The sequence below is a fragment of the Gobio gobio genome (assembly GCF_949357685.1).
Source record: "Gobio gobio genome assembly, chromosome: 16".
NCBI lineage: Eukaryota > Metazoa > Chordata > Actinopteri > Cypriniformes > Gobionidae > Gobio > Gobio gobio.
The window spans coordinates 31,187,058-31,209,692 of record NC_137109.1 but is presented as its reverse complement, the minus strand read 5'-3'; the positions used below and the strand labels follow the sequence as shown (position 1 = coordinate 31,209,692).

General features: G+C 36.5%; 2 protein-coding genes across 5 annotated transcripts in view; both read left to right on the top strand.

The window, feature by feature from the left end:
* The first annotated feature begins 4,462 nt into the window (after positions 1-4,462).
* Positions 4,463-15,003, top strand: itk (IL2 inducible T cell kinase). The gene is made up of 17 exons (XM_079838703.1): positions 4,463-4,754; positions 4,920-5,024; positions 5,200-5,281; positions 5,412-5,534; positions 5,699-5,730; positions 9,011-9,162; positions 9,782-9,847; positions 9,958-10,012; positions 10,535-10,614; positions 10,739-10,884; positions 11,415-11,489; positions 11,685-11,853; positions 11,952-12,168; positions 12,265-12,329; positions 12,408-12,526; positions 12,633-12,790; positions 13,893-15,003. Exons 1-17 carry the CDS (start codon positions 4,617-4,619, stop codon positions 13,959-13,961), a joined length of 1,851 nt encoding a protein of 616 aa, XP_079694829.1. The 5' UTR covers positions 4,463-4,616; the 3' UTR covers positions 13,962-15,003.
* Positions 15,004-16,610: 1,607 nt separating this feature from the next.
* The window catches only part of cyfip2 (cytoplasmic FMR1 interacting protein 2), a 37,971-nt gene continuing 31,946 nt past the window's right edge, over positions 16,611-22,635 (top strand). For 2 of the 4 annotated variants that reach the window (XM_079839057.1, XM_079839055.1), the window contains exon 1: positions 16,611-16,753. The gene's annotated coding sequence lies outside the window, so the exon portion shown is untranslated. The remainder of the gene's footprint in view (positions 16,754-22,635) is intronic. The other 2 variants (XM_079839058.1, XM_079839056.1) reach the window with 1 other exon arrangement.

Genomic DNA, 22,635 nt, shown 5'->3' with positions numbered 1-22,635 from the left:
ATTAGGGTTGGGAACCGAGAACCGGTTCTTATGCAGAACCGAAACTGATTTTTGAAAAATACCAGAACCGCGCGAAATTCCTAAGTTTCGGTTCCGAAAACGGTTCTGGTGCAATGTGTGTGCGAAGCGCTGGAAGCGTATCCTTTCATAGCGAGTGACAGCCAGTGTTGCCAACTCCGTGATTTTCCCGCTTTCCCGTTTTCCACTGTTGCCGCGGGCTGTGTTTCATGTCCGCGGGTTGAAACGATTGTGCAATTGTGCGGGTTTTGTTGTGAAAACCTGGCAACCCTGGCTCACCTCATCATGAATATTAATTACGTTGCCTGCCGCTTCCAGGAGGGCAACGCAGTTCAGCACTGAAAGCCCTCGCGCTTCACATTTACGGTTTTGCGTCAGATATTTTCTCGTTGACCACCAGCATAGCGAAGAGAAAGTCACAAGTATGGATTCATTTCCAAAGAATGAATGATAATGAAGCAAAATGTAACACGTGAAAAGTTAATAACATGCAAAGGAGGCTGCACTAGCAATTTGACAAAACATTTGCTACAGCACAGAGTGCCACAGGGCTTATACCAGATTTATAGTGAAAGGCCTATATATATAGCCTATATATATATATATATATATATATATATATATATATATATATATATATATATATATATATATATATATATATATATATATATATATATTTGTCAACCGTTGAGTCACCATGGTTTAGGTAAGCGTTTAGGCACAATTAGGCTACCTTTGTAATGCTGAATTGCAATTTATTATTTACAAGTTCACTGAATAACTGAATTACTATTAAATTAATATATAACTAATTAATAAATATAACTAATAAATATAATTTATAACTTGGTTTTATTCAGAGACAGAGAGATAAAATGTAATAAGACAATTTCAGAGGTGTTCATTTGAAAAAAAATGTGTTGCAAGAATGGCTTAATTAATACTGTAATATATGTACAGTACAGGACTTTTTTGACATTGCCAACCTGTAAATAAATTTTAGAGCAAGTAATAAACACAAAATGGATTGTTTGAGTTGCGTATTGTGCCTTTTTCCTTTACCACTATTTGTTTAATAATTTTAATGGAACCGGAATCGGAACCGGAATCGTTAGGCGGAACCGGAACCGGAACCGGAACCGGAAAATTTCTCACGATTCCCAACCCTAGGGCAGATGCAGTGCGGAGAGCGGGAGCCGTGCGCGCCCGTTGTGCATTCACACACTGGCAGAGTTTGTCTCGCGCAGCTGAACCGCGGCTTGTGTATTGCAAATACAGACAAATATTGTCCATTCTGTCACATTTTCCGGTGTTCTCCTCCGACTCCTGTCTGTCTCATGCTTTGATTTATGATGGGCAGCATATATCTGCTGCAAATGCAACCGTGTTCCCCTCTGTCTCATACACACATGCATATAACATGTTGTATATAAGTAGTTCACATGATAAATGTAACATTTAAAAGTTAAGATATGCTTCTAGTTTTAATAATTTAAACATGCCTTTAAAGTTTGGGCAAAAACTTCTGGCAGTGTTGTGTTTTCGTGTATTTTTTTTTTTTCCTTTTCACAGCGCTGGATGTCAAATGGTGATTGTGAAACACACGGAACAATTCATGGTGAAATTTGTTAATCAGGTCAGCTGAATTAAAGCCACAGTGCATTGTTCTGATCAAAATTGACATGATTAAAATGAAAAATGTTACGCCAATGTGTCGGACTTGGTAGACAGCCAGTTAGGAAACTTCTACATGATATAAAAACATTTTAATACTGTATCCTAAATTGTGGATGATTAAGCTATATATCATATGCTGAAGTAAATTTCTGGAGTGTTAACGATTAAAAAACAACAACAACAAGAACCGTACAGAACCGAAAACCGTGACCCTATAAACCGTGATACGAACCGAACCATGGGTTTTGTGAACCGTGCCACCCCTAATATATATATATATATATATATATATATATATATATTGATACTTTATGCCTTTTTAGGAGGCCCACTCTGTTGGCCCTCCTGGGGCTCACTGTTACCCATCTTATGTGCCTCAGGTTCCCTCAGGCTACATTTTGGGTCGGTTAAGAAAGCACAGCGTTTTAAATTGGGTTCCCATACGCAATACGAGAGACCTCTCGAAAGGGAACGTACGTACTCGGTTACTCACATAACCTCGGTTCCCTGAGAGAGGTGTATTGCGTAACGCGTGCTTGTGCTTCTCAGGGTATCGCTTCAGTCGATTTTAAACCTGAATTCCTATGGCTGAACACGGTCTTTTATAGCCTCAATATGCTTATAGCGACCTTGTTTGCTGTAAAAGGTAAAATGTAAAATGTTATGGCACAATCATTTCCCAATTACCCACACCCAACGATCATGTGTGAAAACACTTATACATAAATTGATCACTTAGAAATAAAAACAAATTTTTTTGAAAAACAAATGTATTTTTCACCCTTGCATTTCTGTTTATTTTGTAAATATATGCTGAATATACATCTACCTGCACCTATAAGCACTACGTCACCTTTTAGTGCTTTATAATACAGATTGTTTCAAAGCAGCTTCACAATAGTAACAAATTCAAATTTTCCTGAAAAGCAGCTCTAAGCAAAACATGTCATTATTCTGCTTAAGTCACTTCAGTGTTGATTCAGTTCAGTTCAATAACTAAAATACATCAATTGTGCATACATACTGTATACAGTGTGTTTGTGCTGTGCATATACATGTTTGACAAACTCTACACTCCACTCTGTACACTCCACTACACTGAGCAAGCAAAAAACAAACGATAAGTAGGGTTTTCAGTTTTTCACATTCCTGTGTAGTTTGGTGTGTATGTGTCTAATCATTTGATGTTTGTGTGGAGAGTTGCTATGCAAAAACACTATTTTTGGAAGAATTAAAACCGTTTTGAATGAAGTGTTTGATTTGGCAAGAGATATGTGACGTTTTGCGTGTAGCCAGTTTCAGAAGTTGTGTGAGCAATTAAAAAAAATACTGTAATGAGTTTTATCAAGCATTACCTTATAATCTCGGCTACTAAAAAAAAACACACACAACCTTTAATTAGTTTTTGTGTCACAATTGATACCGACTCTTGTTGACTATACTGGAGGTGTCACAAAATACAATTTTCAGTTACACATGCCACAATCCGCTGGCACATGACACAAGTTTTAGTGGCATGAACTGGCGTATTGTATGACATTTGAAAATCAGATGCGCCACTAAACATAGTGACATGTGCCAATGGCTTTGATGTTACTGTAATACCACTTAAAACCGGTCAAAGCTCTGAAAAGAAGGTGTTAAAAGTGATATTTGTAAATTATCTTATTTTGTATTTCTTTTATTTTCTGTTCATTCTTCATTATCTCCTTTATTGTTTATTTTCTTGTTTATAATTATTGTGTTGTATAAAAGGTTTAATAACTGAATAAAAATAAATACATCAAATGGTATACACTCAAATGTTTGGGGATTTTCTATTACAAGGATAGAAGATTTAATTAAATAATAATAATAATTGACATATATGATGACGTATAACAACTTCAATGTTTTGAGAAAAAGTTATATTGATAAAAAATAAATAGCCAGACTTGCATCTTTTCCAGGAAATCAAAGAATTAAGCAAATCTTTTCAAAACAGCATCAGGTAGAAAAAAATAATAATCTATGATTTGTCAATGAAAAAGGAAAACAATATCAAAGACTTAAAAAAGAAGAAAGAAAGCTGCTACCAGTAAATATGTTAGAATTTTTATATTTTCTTCACATATTTTCATAACTGTTTTAACCCACACACGAAAAAAAACTAAAAACAAATAGTCGCATTTCATTTTGTACTTTGTTTTAGTCAGCTGTAGATGCATACAGTAATTAAGTTATTTTTATATGACTGTTATTTTCACACTGATGCAATTTCCTGATTAATGTTTGTGGTTAGAAAATGTTCAACTGCTGCTATACCTGTAATGTCAAGTTTCAAGTTTAAATGTCTTTTATGTCTGTTCTCTAAATTATTAACACTCATTTTGAACATTTTAAGGTTTCTTATCTTTCCACTGTGTTCAGGTGAATCCCTCCATTTCATGCCCAGGCTTTGTTTGATGTTCCCTCAAAGAAATTTTAAATCACCTACATTGTATTACTGTATTACAAGGAAAATAGCTTAATAAACATTCTAAATAATGTCTTGAAGGGGAAAAAAAATAGGGGTACAATTAGGTGTAGGCTACGTCAGTGGATAAAAAAATATTAAAATAATACTATAAAAACAACAGAAGTCAATGCAATGTCCCCTATAATGTGTCTGTGAAAGAGTGATAACTCTCTCTCTGTGTGTGCGTGTGTGCGTGTGTGCGTGTGTGTGTGTGTGTGTGTGTGTGTGTGTGTGTGTGTGTGTGTGCATGCATGTGATTGCTTGAGCAGTCTACCTCAGGAAGTGGTTTACCTAAGTATCGACTCCGGAAACCTACGCTTTATACATCAGTATGAGCTCGACAAGTATATAACTAGTGATTGGCACACATCATTCTCCATGAGTCAACCTTCCATGTGGTAGTTAAATATCAAATTCCACCATGTACCCGAGGGTCATCTTAAAGGAAACACTGTACAAGAAATCACAACAAAAGAGAAGAACTTCACCGTGCAATTACAAAGAGAGGGTTTTTGTGCTAAACACAGAGGATCTGACATACTTTGAACATCGTTCTGGGGTATGTATTCACACCTTCTGAAGACGTTATTTTAACTGTCAATATTTGCACAAAATTAAAAAAAAAAAAAAAATCTTTTTTAATTTTGTTTTATAGTAAATTAAGAAAATGTCTGTGATGAACTGACTACAGAGTAACATATCATCATTTTATATATCGCCTTAGAAAAAGCCAACTCAAAAAGGCTGCATTGAACTGTCTCATATCAAGTGTGTGGAGATTGTACGCAGTGATGTTCCCATTCCCTGTGATTACAAGTACCCTTTCCAGGTGAGAATCAAGTGGATTTTTACTGATAAAGTCTTTGTCGGAGACAGTGCCTGTAAATATTGTCAATATTATGCCTAGTCTTTCTATAAGTGTCCTTCATAGAAGTCTAAAATGAATTTTTTGCTTTGATGTTTGTTTACAATGCTTAAACGCTTTGTTATTTGTTTTTTGACAGATCGCCCATGACAGCTACTATCTGTATGTGTTTGCTCCAGACAACGACTGCAGGTTAAAATGGGTCAAAGCTCTGAAAGAAGGTGAGCAGCTGTTACAGAGAGTGATTGACAAAAAAGAGTTTTCAATGTAGAGCGAACTATTGTTGTTTAAATGACACGTGTCAATGTACTTTATCTTTTGTATTTTATATTATTTCTTCAACTTATGAAGCGACGCAAAATAACAACTTGTTTCTGAAGTACCATCCTGACTTCTGGGTAGAAGGGAAATGGAGATGTTGTCATCAGACAGATAAGCTGGCGACGGGATGCAGTGAATACTATCCCAATGGAGGTGCAAGCTCATTTACATTTGAAGTATATAAAATAGCTGCTCATTTTAAATCAAATCACTTTATTGTCACTTCACCATATACGAATGTAGTAATTATAATGCGGAATATGGTGAATCTGAGTCCTTTTTCATTGTGTTCATAGTTGTTTCATTTCATCCCACAGCCAAACCACTTCCCCCAACTCCAGATCCAACGGTTTGTCATTCAATCTCTGTTCACTGTTTCTGACTTTCATGCGTATGTAGGCCTATGGCATATTTTAGACTTAATTGCCTGGTTTCATAGACAAGGCTTAAACCCAGACTGAAATGCATATTTGAGCTGTTTTAAAGGGATAGTTCACCCAAAAATGAAAATTTGACATTTATCTGCTTACCCCCAGGCCATCCAAGGTGTAGGTGTCTTTGTTTCTTCAGTAGAACACAAATGGAGATTTTTAACTTCAACTGTTGCTGTGTGTCACTCATATAATGCTTGTCAATGGTGATTAAATCTATTAGGGTAAAAAAAAACATGCACAGACTTCAAATGAATCCATGCGGCTCGTGACGACACAATGTCTTAAGACACGAAACGATCGGTTTGTGCGATAAATCTGTCAGTGCCATTGTTTTCTCTCAAGATGCAACTTTTTTTAAGGCATGTTTAAGTAGAGCTATTAGTATTAGTATTAGTCAAAAAAAATAAGAAAGTATACTTTCAGTTGACTTTGTATGTACTTCTCAGAAATAGGCTATAGCCTACTTGATGTACTTCTCAGAAATATAGACTAAAATTGCACTTAAGTAGGCCTATACTTGACTTATATGGTCAGAAAGGTATATAGAAAGGTATCAAGTATATTTAGCCTATACTTAGTCTATAGTTTTACTTATAAGTAGGCCTATCCATATTTTCATTGTTATACGGTAGGGGGCGTTATGACACATCTTCTCGTACAGAATCTCCAGATCAAAGCACAGGTGAAGAAGCAACAGAAACAAATGATAGAAGATTGCGTACGCAGATGTAAAATAACGTGATCATAAAATATTAAACATTATATAAACTAGGGGTGCACCGATCCGATATTAGGATCGGATATCGGCCGCGATACTGACAAAATAGCTGGATCGGGGATCGGAAAAATTAACAGATCCACAAGCCGATCCAGGTGTTTTTTTCCATCGCACCAGAACCTACGTCATTCGTCAGCTTCACGTGTGTCGCATGCTAGAAGGGAGCGAGCCAGAGAGTCGGCTGTGTGGAGGAGATATTTCACGCTTGCCACGCCAACTAGTTCGTCGCTGTTTCGAGGGTATTACTGCAAAGTCAGGGTCTTTCCTGCATTGACATTTTTTTGACGGCCAAAGCCTAATTTGATGAGTTATTGTGATTTACGAGTGATGTAGAACAGATGCTGCGCTTGTGACTGAGTGACAGAGAGACCGATCTGAGAGCTCCTCCCCCGCGCGCGCTCTCTGGGTCTTCAAAATAATCAGTGTTCGCTCTCATATTTCACATATTAATCCAAATCAAAAGCTCGGAAGACCGAAACCATGTTGCACGTGACACATTCGGACAATTTTGTCCGTGAATTATCACTGGGTGTGAATTGCGCTCTAAAACATTGACTCTTCTCTGACCAGCTGACATAAAGCATACTTTCAATAAACGGGAGACAAATTATATCCAGTTATGAAGTGTTTTCTGTGTGTTGACATCTTTCGCGATGTTCTAACAGACGGGATTCGCACACAACGCGTCTGCTAATGTCCGATTCGTGACCTAATGACTCCTTTGAACCGAATCATTTTAACGACTGGCCAGAACAACTGATCTGTCCAACACTGAACTCATGAACTCAGTTTATTAATTTACTCAGAACGCATCTGAAATGAGAACACAAGTGTGCTTACCCATTTTAGCAAGAGTGGGTAGTAAGAATTATTTTTAATTATCAACAGTATTTCATCTTATTTCTGTTGACAATGTGTAGTAAAATAAATAGGCCTAGCCTACAATCATTTAATCTGGAGTGAGGTGAAACCAGAACAAAGTTGTTATTAGCTAGCTGAAAATTTTTATTAAATTGCATATGGTAGAAAATTAGACTATTTGTTAATTTGTAATGCTACTTTTTAATATTGATATGATTATATACCAAAACAATTATCTGTAGTGTAAAAAATGTTTGGTAACTGTCAGATTACTATTGTATGTTTGACCAATACACTGTTTTTTGTTTCCACTGCTACATTTTATTTATTTAAAGAAGTTAGATTACATTCTATTTTAGATTTGAATGCACAATTGTTTTTTAAATAAATAAGAATTCAACACCTTACATACATCTGTTATTTTGTCTTAGTTATGTTTAGTTAGTAAAGTCTGGTGCCTTTAGTCTCTTCAAGGAAGGTATAAGGTGGAAGATATACAGTTTATTATTAATTCAACAATATATCGGATCGGTATCGGGTATCGACAGATACACAAAGCCCAGGCATCGGTATCGGTATCGGGACTGAAAAAGTCGGATCGGTGCACCCCTAATATAAACTGCCTAACCTTACGACCCAGGAAGGGTTAATGACTGTAAAGCTTTGGGGGAGTTGATGGACTCGATCTACTCCATCTATGATTTGATCATCGTTCTGAATCCCATCCGGATGTAGTCTTTAATGTAGTCTTAAAATGTAGCTCTTTTTTTTATGAAACGTAATTAACTGCTGATGAAAAAGGATGAAGCTAGAATAAAATGTTTTTAAAATGGAAAGAGTAGGTACAGATATATTTCAAGTATAAAAAAATGAAGACCTAAATAGGAACATAGTAGTATACTTAAAGTGCCAAAATAATATCTAAATAACTAATTATGATGTTATGTTCACTTAAATAAAACTTACAAGTATACTAGTATCAAAAGTATACTTCAAGTATACTTTTTTTATACTTGAAGTATAAAGCTAACAAACTAGTAGTTTGAACTTGTAGTTTGAAAAATATTTTGGTAGTAAACTATCCGTATACATATAAGTTAACTTGTAGTATAGTTGCAGTACAACTTAGTTGTAAACTAGTTGTGTACTCAAAGTGTACTACTGATACACTTAAAGTATACTTTTATACACTTAAAAAGTGGGGTAATTTTGTCCCAAGTAGTAACGAAACAATGTATTTACTAGTATAGTACTACTGCATTGATATTAGTATACTTACTACATAAAGTATACTTGAAATTTACTAAAGTATACTAAATAAAATGAAGTGAACTTGAAGTGTACTTATTTTTCGTAAGGATACTCCTGGCTTAATCTAAGCCCTGTCTGTGAAACCAGGCCAATATGTTTTATTTATCTTTAGGTAAAACATTTTCAATTAGCTTTAAAAATTGTGATTATTAAAATTGTTCTGTTATGTTTGCTTTTGAAATGCTTAGTATCATCAGGACAGTGTTTGGAAGAGATAAATTGAGCTGTCTGTATTGATCCTCTAGCGACGATCTTCAGATCCACAGGACAGGATCGTTGTGGCTTTGAGGAATTTCAGCCCTGTAGAAGACACAGACCTGCCTCTACATAAAGATGAAGAGTATTTTATCGTAGACTGTTCTGAACCAAACTGGTGGACTGTGAGGGACAAAGATGGGTAAATATCTAAAACAATTTTTTGCAGCCTTGTGTTAGAATAAGCACACAACTCCAATGTGAATTCAGACGTTTGACACATTACATAAACATGTACACGTATACATGAATAATTGTTTTACATTTGCCAAATGAGATTATTAAACAAAATGTCACGCCCTTTACACTCGCCGTCATGAATATCAGGCACAAAAACCATGAGATCGATAGATAGGATTAACTTCCTTGATATTTAGCATGAAATAATGGCATAAGTCCTTGCAGGAGAATTCTGAGTAATTCGTTTTTTATAGTAATACCTTATGATAATACTAACAAAAACTGTAAATGCCATCACCTATTAAAATAAATCTGTATGGTGATTAATATTCAGTCAAAGCCAAGGTTATGTTTATTAACTAAAACATACTTTTAGCATGTTACATATAAGTATAAATTGCAAAAAATGACAACAAGTCATTTATAGACCGCCTTTTATATAAAGGTTATAATTTAATAATAAAGCCCAAAATCCAGTCAACAAGAACAGAATTGTGAGGGGAAAAAACTGTTTTTAATGTAACAGGCTTTTAAATCTTTTACAAGTGAAGAATTTTGTGCTCTTTCCTCTCCTTTTACAGAAATGTTGGCTCTGTGCCGTGCATATATATTGCAGAAAAAATGTCAAACAACATTGAGAGATTTGAGTAAGTTCTGTATGTCACAGAATACAACTTTTTATGTAAAAAATGTTGATAAAAGGTCTTAAGTTAATAATTAAAGATCAAGCACACAGTAATGCTTTGTGGTTTTATAGGTGGTACAATAAGGATGTAACTCGGACAGAGGCGGAGGAGTTACTCATGAGAGAGGTAAGGCAGCCAACAACACTCAAATTATGTTTATAATATCAGTTCATTGTTTCCATAAAGTCATATAACAGCAAACTTTAACTGTGTTAAACACTTAGTCAAAATCTGTGCATCACTTCAGTACATTTTCACAGTTTTTGGGCATTGCAGAAAGTTGGGGTTCTTTGCAAACCTGCAAGAGCAACATCTGCAGACGGTGCAGGCAAAAGTGTGCAGAGTTCAAACAGAAATCTACAGACCGTAAACCAGAATGTGGCTGTGCCATGTTTCCTGTCATGACAGTCTTATGTGTTATGTTTTAAATATGAGAGAAGATTCAGACATACATGTGAAGGTTGAAACAGTTCATGTATGTCTTAATCATTATCAGTAACTCTGCCACAGAGCATTAGTACAACATGGACACATTTATCTATACCAGTTTGACCAAAAAATAATATGTCTGTGTATGCTTTCTTTTTGGCATTCATAGTATTTACATGAATATGAATTTATGGTTAACATTATACGTTTCATTTACAGAACAAGGACGGGGGTTTCATGGTTCGTGACTCTAAACATGCAGGTGTACACACCGTGTCAATATTTTCCAGAGTTTCAGGGTAAACACTTACTTTGCAATTAAATCAGTGTTACCCACAATCACTTACAAAGAGATATCTTACCTTTTTGTACAAATCTTAAATTGGTGTTCTAATGTTTTTGATGAATGTCGCTCATCTGCAGGTCTAATGGAGAGAAGTATCCCCTAGTCAAGCACTACCAGATCAAAGTACAGAGAGAAGGTGAAAAGGTCATGTATTTCTTAGCTGAGAAATACCTGTTCTCAAGCATCCCGGAGCTCATCCGCTATCACCAACACAATCCAGCAGGTAAGTTAAGAAAAAACTTCAGTTGCTCTTATATTAAAAGCCATTCTGTTGACTAATGTTCACTACATGATAGGCTTTTAGCTGCCTCTTGTCTTTTCAAATCTGAAAGTTGCACCATGATGATTTGATAAAGCTTTAGATCTTGATGTGAATGTTAAAGGGTTAGTTCACCTAAAAATGAAAGTTCTGTCATCATTTACTCACGCTCTAGTTGCTCCAAACCTGTTTGAATTACTTTCTTCTGCCGAACACAAAAGAAGATATTTTGAAGAATGTTTGCTAACCAAACAGTTGATGGGTTGATAGTATTTTTTCCCCATACTATGGAAGTCAATGGGTGTTTGGTTCCCAATGTTTTTCAAAATATCTTCTTTTGTGTTCAGCAGAAGAAAAAAAAACGTATGCATGTTTGGAACAACTTGAGAGTGAGTAAATTATGACAGAATTTTCATTTTTCTGTGAACTATCCCTTTAATTCAGCTGTGGGGAACTGCATACAACCCTTTTCATTATCCTTGTTTTTGTGACAGGTTTAATAACCAGATTGAGGCATTGTGTGTCTAGAAGTGTTCCAAATTCTTCAAATATGAAGGAGTTGTCTTCAGGTAAAATTCCAGCAGTAAAGTAAAATGTTATTTGTCTTTCATCAGTAAAGTTTCATAATATTAATACAGTGTACAGCAAATATCACTAAGATTTTTTAAAGAAATGTATCATTTTTAAAGAACACATTCAATTGATCAAAATGACAGCAAAAACATTTATAATATTTTTATTTATGTAAAACCTTTCTTTTACAGATAAGTGGGTGATCCACCCTGATGAACTGATATTAAGTGAGGAACTGGGCAGTGGGCAGTTTGGTTTGGTCTGGAAGGGAAGCTGGCTTGACCGGCAGGTGGCAGTTAAAACTGTCCGTGAGGGTTTCATGTCAGAGGAAGAATTTAAAGAGGAAGCACAAGTTATGATGTGAGCAACTCATACTGTGTATATTTCATGACTATGTATCCGAAGTACCATGAGAAAATGTCATGAATTTATTGCTCCCTCGTTGTCTGCCTCCACAGGAAACTGTCCCATGATAAGTTGGTCCAGTTGTATGGTGTGGTCACTGAGCGCTCACCCATCTATCTGGTATTTGAATTCATGGAGAATGGCTGCCTAACAGAGTTCTTACGTGCCAAAAAAGGCAGTCTTTCCCAGGAGGTCCTGTTGGAGATGTGTTTGGATGTAAGTGAGGGGATGGCCTACCTGGAGAGCTCCAACTTCATCCACAGAGACTTGGTAGGTGTAAACAGGGTCTTTAATGAGTCAATTTCTTACTTTATTGAGACAAACTTTTGTGCAGCTGTTCCAAAATCATGCTTTTTTTTTTAACAGGCTGCAAGAAACTGTTTGGTGTCCGAAAATAATGTGGTGAAGATAGCAGATTTTGGAATGACAAGGTGAGTAGCACTGCCTCATTATTTCAGAGACCCATGGCACTACTCAGTGTAATGGAACATTCCCATCTGTTTTGGCAGGTTTGTCCTAGATGACCAATACACCAGCTCTTATGGGTCCAAATTTCCAGTCAGGTGGTCCTCTCCAGAGGTGATCAAATTCGGGAAGTACAGCAGCAAATCAGATGTGTGGTCGTTTGGTGAGTCACTAGACAATGTTAAAAAATCAGCTGATTTTAAATGAATCACTCAGCTTTATCCATATATTTAGTTTATCTAAATATGCATTTGCCTATCCCTTTGCAGGTGTGCTCATGTGGGAGGTGTACAGTGAGGGACGTGTGCCCTATGATAACCGTAGTAATGCAGAGGTAGTGGAGGCCCTAAATGCAAGACAACGGCTCCTGAGACCCCGCCTCTGTCCACAGAGTGTGTACGAGTTAATGCAGTGGAGCTGGAAAGAGGTGAGTCCACCACAAGCAGCATCAGAAGCTTTCCAGTATAGCAAATGATCTCAACAAACTATCCTTGAACTATTTCTATATTAAAGGTCCCGTTTTTCGTGTTTTTTTGAAGCTTTGATTGTGTTTACAGTGTGCAATATAACATGTGTTCATGTTTCGCGTGTAAAAAAACACAGTATTTTTCACACAATTTACTTATCTGTATACCGCTGTTTTCACTGTCCTCAAAACGGCTTGAAAGATTTCCCTGTTCTATGAAGTCCCTCCTTCAGAAACACGTAACGAGTTCTGATTGGGCCAGCGGTTCCCGTGTTGTGATTCGACAGCAGCTTAGCGCACGCAGAGCGCACGTTACCGGAAAGGTCACGCCTCTTACCATTACGGAGATGCATGCGCTCAATGATCTCTAAGTACAGCGTCCCTGGTAAAGCCAAAAAAAGGTGACTTGACTCCGGGATGAAAATAACAGCGTCTCGACGACATGGCAACAAACAAACTATACAAACGCAACACTTCCTATTCTCCACGCGGGAGCAACAAGACCACGCCCCCTTTTTCAGCGTTCTTGTGGGCGGAGGTTAGTCGACATACTGCTCTACTGACGTAATTAAAGCAGGAAGTACCAGGATGTAGTCCTAACCAGCCGTTCGCTGTAGGCTTTGAAAGGGAACTTCTGTTAAATAAAATATCTCACTTGGCATTGAACTTTGAGCTTCATAATTTTACAGGTATTATAAATGCTCTAACAGCAACATTACACACTAACTAAAGTTTGAAAAATGGGATCACGAAGAACAGGACCTTTAATACAATATAACGTCATGCCCCATAAAGGTTGTTTTACTGAGAAATCCTGTTCTCGTGAATAGGGCCCTCTGAGGAAGTTAGTCATGTTCCCATTTTGCTTATCATTTTGTTTCTTTCAGAGTTTTAAATACACCCAATTAATGTAAACCTTCTTATTGTGTTTCTTTTGTTGCTCGTGTAATTGCAGCAGGTGCAATTTCTGTGGTCTGATCTGTTTATTCAGTTATTTGCCTACAAGTCTCGTTACTGTCGTTATTGTCACGGCAACATAAACACAACAATGTTTGTTTAACAGAAACCTGAGGATCGACCCTCGTTTGCTCTGCTCCTGCATGGACTGGCCTGCCTTGATCAAGAACCTTGATCCTGATCGCACCTTTGCCTTTGAATTAAAGTGACAGTTCATTCAAATATGAACATTTTTGTGATTTTAATCACCCTTGTATCATTTCAAACCTGTAGCCTATACAGTTTATTTTAGATATAAAAAAGGTTCATTTTGAAGATTCTTTGGTCAATCATATTGACCAGATAAGAAAAAAAAAGCACTATAAAAGGACCATAGACACTTGTGAGCTATATTTTGGGAGTCCTGAAGCAAAATGATATCTTTGTGTGAGGAAAAGACCAAAATTTGAACTGTTTGAACTGTTTTATGAACAGTTGTTATATGGAAACAAGCGCTTCAAATTTTCGTCTTTAGTTTTCAGCAGGTTTGGAATGGCACGAGGGTGAGTAAATAATGACACTTTACTTTTTTGGGGGTGAATTATCCCTGTAAATGAAAATACTGTATATTGTACAAATCAAATATTGTATTTATTTGTATATTTTATTTATTTGTTTTTATTTTCATCATTTATTTCACATTATGTCACTGAAGAGTTTATACTGTATAAACGTTACATGCATGATTTCTGCAAACACAATTCTGTCCCTTAGGAGGCACACATGAGCCATGTTTTTTTCATCCACCAGTAAAGACTGTATGTTGCTTATTAGTTTATGGCTGTTGCATATTCAACAAAACGTCAAATTTACATCTTCGTACTGATTCTGTCAGTGGTGCTTTCTTTATAGTTTGCATAAGGTTTTGTGCATAATAAACTCACAATTTCCTAAATTAAGTAAAAATTTGTAATACTCTAATTGAGCTGAATTGTTAATGAAATTTGATTATATTAAAACTACTTTAATATTCAAGTCTACAGACTGTTTATTATAACTGGCATACATATATGAGCACATGATGCAGACCTGCTGTTCCTGCTGATTGGTCCATAGTGTCACAAATGCCTTCACTGGTTACTGTGACAACGGCACTGAATAGAAACACTCCAGCATGCCAATGTTCACTGTGTATGCAGCCTGGGGGCCATAGGCATCAAATAAATGCATATTTATTTAATGTGCTTCTAGAGTGAAACTCTTTTTCCCCCAATGAAACAGAAATGCAATCATAAAGGGTTGTCTCTAAAATTCACAAGGCCTGGGCTTGGGACTCACTCTTCCCTGGCTCCAGTGAGTAGACTTTACATAGAGCAATTGGGTTTTCAATATTTTAGGTGCCACAGACCCCAAATTATCATCTTTGTGCGGGGAACACTTATCCTTAAATTTGAAAAGCATCTAGTTTCTTATATAAAGACCCAATTTATTCAGTGAAAAATTAATATTATAAATATGTCTTAAATATTATTTGGAAAATATTAATAATATTTAATATTATTAAACAGTTTTTCCTACTCATATACTATACTGTTAAATGTATGATTTATTTACTATTTATTTTAATCTAATTTATTTACTTCATTTATTTACTTTTTCATTTTAATCTTTATGATCATTATTTATTTTTATTATTTTTACACTGGGGTTCTCATCATTTTGACTCGTATAGGCTCCCTGTTGTCCATATTCAAAGGCCCCCCTCCATATTCACAAAGATATTTCTTAGGGTCAAGGTATACGTTTATTTATATAGCAGCTTTAAACAACACGAATGTTGACCAAAGTGCTTCACAAGCAGAGCAAATTACACACATAGTAAAACAGAACATGACAAATAAATAATAATCATAAAATAATAATACAAAAATAATAATAATCATAACCTTTAAGCATAAAACTGCAGTCCCTGGCATTTAAGAGATGCTTACAAAAGTAAAACCAAGTTACGAGAACGCCTGAGACAAAAAGGTAGGTTTTAGTTGATGCTTTAAAGACACTTTTCCTTTTGTTCTGAAGCGAGAATGTCTTGTACTTCTGCTGTGATTATGACAAAACTGCTTGTTTTCAAAATGTTTTATTGATATATTGAATTAATAGGTTTTCTGTTGATTTAACATATAAAATTAATTAACCATAGTTTATTTTGTTATTTGCTGAGGCCCCCTAGTGTGCCCCAGACCACATTTCCAAGGACCCCTAGCACTCTCCCGCGGGCCCCTGGGTCCATGGACCCCATTTTGAAAACCCCTGCTATAAAAACTTTACTGGGACCCCCTCATCACAGATCCTGCGACGAGTTCCCAGTTAAAATTATTTAAAAATCTATTTAGCTACTTCTGCATTTGATGTTGATTTGATATTATAATTACAGTGCTTTCGAAAATATGCCCTCATAAATGTAAAAGATCAATTCCAGAATGCATATATTGCCCATTATTTAAAAAAAAATTAAAGTGGTATGTTTCTATATTATTTGGCTCTTTATAATCCTATAAACTTAACATCATTGTTCATGACATAATATAAATCGACCACAGTGACAGAGTGCTAAGTGGGTCAGAAGTAGCAGTCAATACAAATTTAAGACCATGCTCATAGAAAATGATCTAGAATTTGCTTACTAGTCTTACCAACTTTGTTCATGATCATACTAAAATGAATAGGCCTACATAAATCGAAGAATTCTAAAAATCGAGTATGTAAACTGATGACTCACACAGTAGAGATGCTGTTTTAAATGGGTGCCTGTCTCTTTAAGAGCATGCACTTGCAGCCATTTTCTGCTCTTTGTGTGGGGTGGATTAGCGGATAGAGACCGAGCCCAGAGCATCAATTCTACTACACCGAGCAAACGCTATTTCACACTGTTTCTCCCCGCTTTGCACTGACCGCCCGTTAGTTTGGGAGCGGACATGCAATTAGCAGGTAGGTACATGTTATTATTTTAACGAATTACAGAGATGAGAGCGTTCACTCGACGGAGCGCGAGAGATGATGACACCAACCTGCGCGTGTAACGTTATTCCCCGAGCATGATGCTCAGTCATATTTTCATAGCGGTATGTTTTTTTTTTCAAGACAGCACATATTATGTGCTCGTTTGGGGGCGTTTTACACTAATTTGGTGAAGGTTTATTATGATGGAGGTGCAGATAGCATCTCTCCGCTATATGGGTGGGGTGAGGGGGGTGCGCGCACGTATCTCACACATCTCATATGTGATCTAACGCGCTCTATCTTTAGTTGTTTACATTAGTGCATAATTAGATGACTTAACTGGAAGTGGAGTTTCCTTCCATCATAGGCACATTTTAGGGTGTTTTTATCCATTCCTTCCGCGAGCTGTCGAGCGTGCTGCTGGTGTCCGGTGACTGGGGGCTGTTGCTAGGATATAGCCAACCGAACCGTTATTTTGACGCCTTTGATGATTAAGAATGGCTATGTGTGACATATTAAATGACTGATTCTTGTCTTTTCCTTTAAATGCGTGGATGGAATTTGTTCATGTTATGATTAAGGCCACATATTTTGAGTTTTTATGCTGTAAAATGGGCTTTAGTGATTTAGTAATTTATAAGGGATCATTACAGCCTCCCGGGCAAAATAAGCTATATTGTGTGGTTATGACCAGCATATTGTAGATTATCCTGCGTACTACACTGCTACTTATGAATAATAATAAAAAACACGCATGGGCATGAAATACTGATATGATTTGAAAACATTGTTAGTTTCACCCTTCCGCTAAGAAAAATAGTCCAAAATACAACGTAGACTATTTGGTCAAGCAAAAAGACGAACACTGCAGCAGTTTTATAATATTACTTTATATATTAATCAGCTATCCAAGTACATTTTTCCATGTAGGCTAGGCTACATATGCAGCTACAAAGATCACTTTCTCTCTCATTCTGTTGTTTGTCTTTTACCGGTTCGTTGTTTTTCCGAGTGATGGTTTAATTGGCTGCCTTTAAAGATATTAGAGCTTCTATTCATCTATCAAAGTTTTATTACAATAAAATTAAAACTTAAGGCCATTTTTCTACAGTCTGACTTGGTAATAACCATCCTGAGTCGCAAGAGGGCGCTGCGCTAGACCGCGGCGCGGAGTGATATGAGAGATATGAATGTAGCAAGCAACATCAGTATATTGCCATGGTCAGCATTGTTTCATAAATATATTTGATCACTAATCCAGTATTCCAGAGAGAGCTGTGTAAAATCAGAAATTAAGTTTTGTCCAAATCTTAAAGTCGTGATGAAATGGAAATGGCAACAAAAAAAAAAAAATTCTGCTTCTATATTTGCGAAAATTAGAAAATTGTAGGATCTATAAATTGGTTGTTGATTGGATGGAGGCTTATCTGAATACGAGCTTGCAGTTAATGGTTAGAAAGAGTAGTATACAAAAAAAGTAGACAAAAAAATTGGAGAAGTATGGCATGTCACCAGAGCAAAGTCTGTCGTTTCAGTGCAAGGTGGAGTAATGCTATTTTGATTAAAATTACAAGCTAAAGAAAAAAGAAACATGCACTGATAATTCATTCACAATAAGATCAATAACATGCATTTAGAAAGTAGATAGAGTGAATTGTCATGTCAACGTTAAAGGTGTAACATTCTGCAACATCCTGTGTTGTGCATAAAGACATGTTGAACCACCAACACACTGTATATTATGCATGTGTGCCTTTTGAAGGGAACAAGGAACCACTAGTTTCCTGAATACTAACGAAAAAACCATTTGAATGGTTTTTGCTTGCAAATATATTGTGTTAAAATACATGGTGTACAGCACTCATCATAATGCGTCACTTCACCTGCTGACAGAAATGATGCATGCCTACATCATCAACCACATTGGCCTAATTTATTTTCATCTCAGGAAATTACGACTGAATGATGCAATCATGACCAGTCCAGGCAGAATATGCAGAGGGGTTGTCTCAGTGTGTCCCGTCTGTACATAAGGGAGATTTTTTCAGTCAGCCATTTACATGTCCCGCCTGCCTGTCTAGTAATTGTAGCTTAAGGCTTGCAGAAAGGGCGGGAGTATAATGTCCCACCGAGTGGTGTGACCCAAATGTGACACTCTTTCAGTGGTGGAAGCTCTTATGTGAACTATGTAATATTTAGTCCTTATTTTTTGTGGCTTGACCAGTGGATCTCAACTCAGGGGGCCCACTAGGGCAGTGGTTTTCGAACCTGTCCTGGAGGCACCCCAGCCCTTCACATTTTGTATAGGTGAGTTTAATTCGACCGTAAGTGGACTGCGAAGTGGTCACAGGGTATTTCGCCATCTTTAGTGAGATTTCAATCCAAAGGGAGCGAACATGTTCAGTTCGAAGGGTACTGTGACTGGCGTAGGGAAGAAGGGAGCATCGATACATCACTTCACAGGAAAATCACCCAACTGTCATTGCACGTCGCATCACCTGTCTGAACTAACGATGGAGCAGAGCCGTTGGAAGAGTTTTTAAACAGCTCTGCGATGGAAGAGCGTACACATTTGAATATTCATAGTTATACATACTAGAGTTTTTATGAATGGTTATAGCAATAACTGTTACATTCACATATTATATTTTATGAATATGTAAACAAATTAAGTGTTGAGAAGCAGCTGAGGGCTGTCATTGTTTTATGTTTTATGCGTGAGAAAGAAACCGCACGAGATGAGAGCGCTACAAAGACCATTGATTAAAGGAACACTCATTTTACAAGTCCCCTAGAGTTAAATAGTTGAGTTTTACTGTTTTTGAATCCATTCAGCCGATCTTTGTATCTGGCGGTAGCACTTTTAGCATAGCTTACCATACATCATTGATTCTAATCATTCCATTAGCATCTCATAAAAAAAATGACCAAAGACACTTTCAATATTTTTCCTATTTAAAACTTGACTCTTGACCAACTGAAAATGAAAAGTTGCGATTTTCTACACCTATATGGCTCGGAACTACTTTCTCATTCCTGCGTAATAGTCGCCGGATCTTCGCGGCAGTACCATGGCTGCAGCAGCGCAATGATGGAACGCAGCGCCTGAAAGTAGCCCCCAGCTAGGTAACTTTCAATGTGACTGGCACTAAGTTCGTGTAGTTGCAGAGAAAGTTTCAGGCTTGCAGCCGACAAATTGTGTTGTGGATTTACCTGTGTGATTAGCCATGGTTCTGTGTGTTGTAAAGGGCTGTGATAGTAAGTCGAAGGTGTATACTACCACCATGTTTCACAGAATACCAACGAATCATTGCGCCGCTGCAGCCATGGTACGGCCGCGAAGATCCGCAACTATTACGCTGGAATGAGAAAGTAGTTCCTAGCCATATAGGTTTAGAAAATCGCAACTTTTCATTTTCAGTTGGTATTAGCACACAAATTAACTGTAGAAGAGTCAAGTTTTAAATAGGAAAAATATTGAAAGTGTCTTTGGTCATTTTTTTAATGAGATGCTAATGGACTGATTAGAATCAATGATGTATGCTAAGCTATGCTAAAAGTGCTACCGCCAGATACAAAGATCGGCTGAATGGATTCAAAAACGGTAAAACTCATCTATATAACTCTAGGGGACTTGTAAAATGAGCCTATTTTCAAAAAAAGTGGACTGTTTCTTTAAGAATACATTTATACATAGTAAACCAAATCAAAATGTATTTTCATATGGAATGACAGGTGCAGCTTCAAATGTGTTCATAGTCAATTAAATAGTCAGGTATATGTAAACAAATAAAACTAGAATAATGTTTTGATTTTATGTTTTAGATGTTTTTGTAAATGTATATGGTTTTAAATTTGAAAGTAAATTACAATATTCATTTGTTATATCATAATCTTTAGTACCCCCTCATTGCCTTTTCTTTGATGACGTTGCAGGGTGTTCCAAATGAGCGAATATTTTCAGCGAAGTCCACTTCAAAAGATATACCGTGCTCAGAGAGTAGGGAGCAGTGAACACTGCGTAGGGACCCTGTCGAATGGAACACACCTTATGTCTCCCTTATCAGACACACCCAATTTAGTTCTTGCAGTCTCTACTAATGAGCCGATGAGTTGAATCAGGTGTGATAAATGAGGGAGACGCACAAAATGCGTCTTTTTATTTTTTATTTATTTATTTGAAGAATTATAAAGGTTGGATTTTCAGACCTGGAGAAGTCATTTGAATTAATAAAATCTAATATCTCCATAAGTATTATGAGTATACATTTTCTAGATTTGCCAAGCTGTAAAATATATTTTATCAGGGAAATATTTTTAAAAATGCTTATCCTTCGTCTTTGTACATTTAAATCATGAATAACTGGAAACGTCATGGGGTCTTTGGATGTTGTTGTGGACAATGTGGGGCCTTGGAGTCAAAAGACCCACTGGGCTAGATGATGTAAATAGTATGGATTTCAATCCCATTCTTATATAGTGATACACTATAGGACTAAATGTATCATTTTCTTTTTTGGACTGGACCAAAAGAACCAAGAGTATCGAACTTCAAGTGTGAACACCCTCAGTGAAAAAGGCATGTGGCCCATGAATCTGTCAGTGATGGTCTAGTTTTGTCATGCTCGCATAACGTATAGGAATGTAGAGCGTTCATCCCACCGTACAAAAGGAATCAGCCATTGTGGGAAAGTTTATTCTGGTATCTCAGCATCCATTCCCACAGGCACAGTGTCTACCTCTCTCTCTCTCTCTCTCTCTCTCTCCCACTTTTCACACCCTTCCTGTCAGATCACTTCTTCCGTGGTGGTGTCATGGATGTTTTTTCCAAGAGTCCCTTTTTGAATGACAATGATTCAGCTCTGAGGTTGTTATCAGTCTGAACATGTCTCACGCCACCTCACGTGATCCTTTTCAACAGATTAATATGTGCAGAAACCCCCAGGGCTCAAAGTACAGACGTGTTTTTTTTATTTTTGTTCTGATGCAGACCATATCTGTGTGTTGAATATGACACAATTGGTGAGGCGAGTCTCTCAAGCAGAGTATTTATGTGGCGCTGTATATGTAGAGCGTTCCAAATGAGTCCCTTATGAGGTTCCATGATGACTAGTATGCTGCCTATGTAGACAGCAAGACTATCGAAATCAGGTCTCTTCGACTTATAGTTATACTAAGTAGGCTATACACCAACAACATTAGTGTGTGAAATATGTATAAATTGCTTACTACTGTATCTGCTATTTCTTTCACTTGATACATTGTAAATAAATAATAATAAAATTGATAAACAATTGAACATCATTACATGTTTTTAATATAATAATTGGACATTTTATGTATTGCATTTAAAGATCGCTGCGAATACATGTCGGTAAAGGCAAATGCGTATAAGCTAAGCAGGCTAATCTGTATGCTGCTAGTACTTAAGCTAACTAAAAGAGACATTAATGGTCATTATAATGTAGTTCAAATGGCATATATCATAAGAAATCAGTTTTTTTTTTTTGTAGGAATTATCAGGCACTAAAGGATGTACCCATTACAAGTTTTTTTTTTTTTAGATAATGGGATCGCTTGGGGTCCTAATGAAGACCATATTTAGTGGATTTCTCATGACAACAGCTCACTAGGTTTTGGAGCTGAGCTTAATTTTTCTTTCAGGGCAGAACTTGAACAAGCTTTGCGGAATTAGTTAAGCACAATAGCAGCTTTATACTTGTGTAAGATTTGCTTTGGTTGTCTAAATGGAAAATCTTCTTGTACATAGTTGCATGACATTGTGAGATGCATAAATGCTGAAAGGAAACCCCACCCTTTTACAGAAGCAATGGATGAATCAGTATTGTTAAAGTGCTGTAGTGCATATC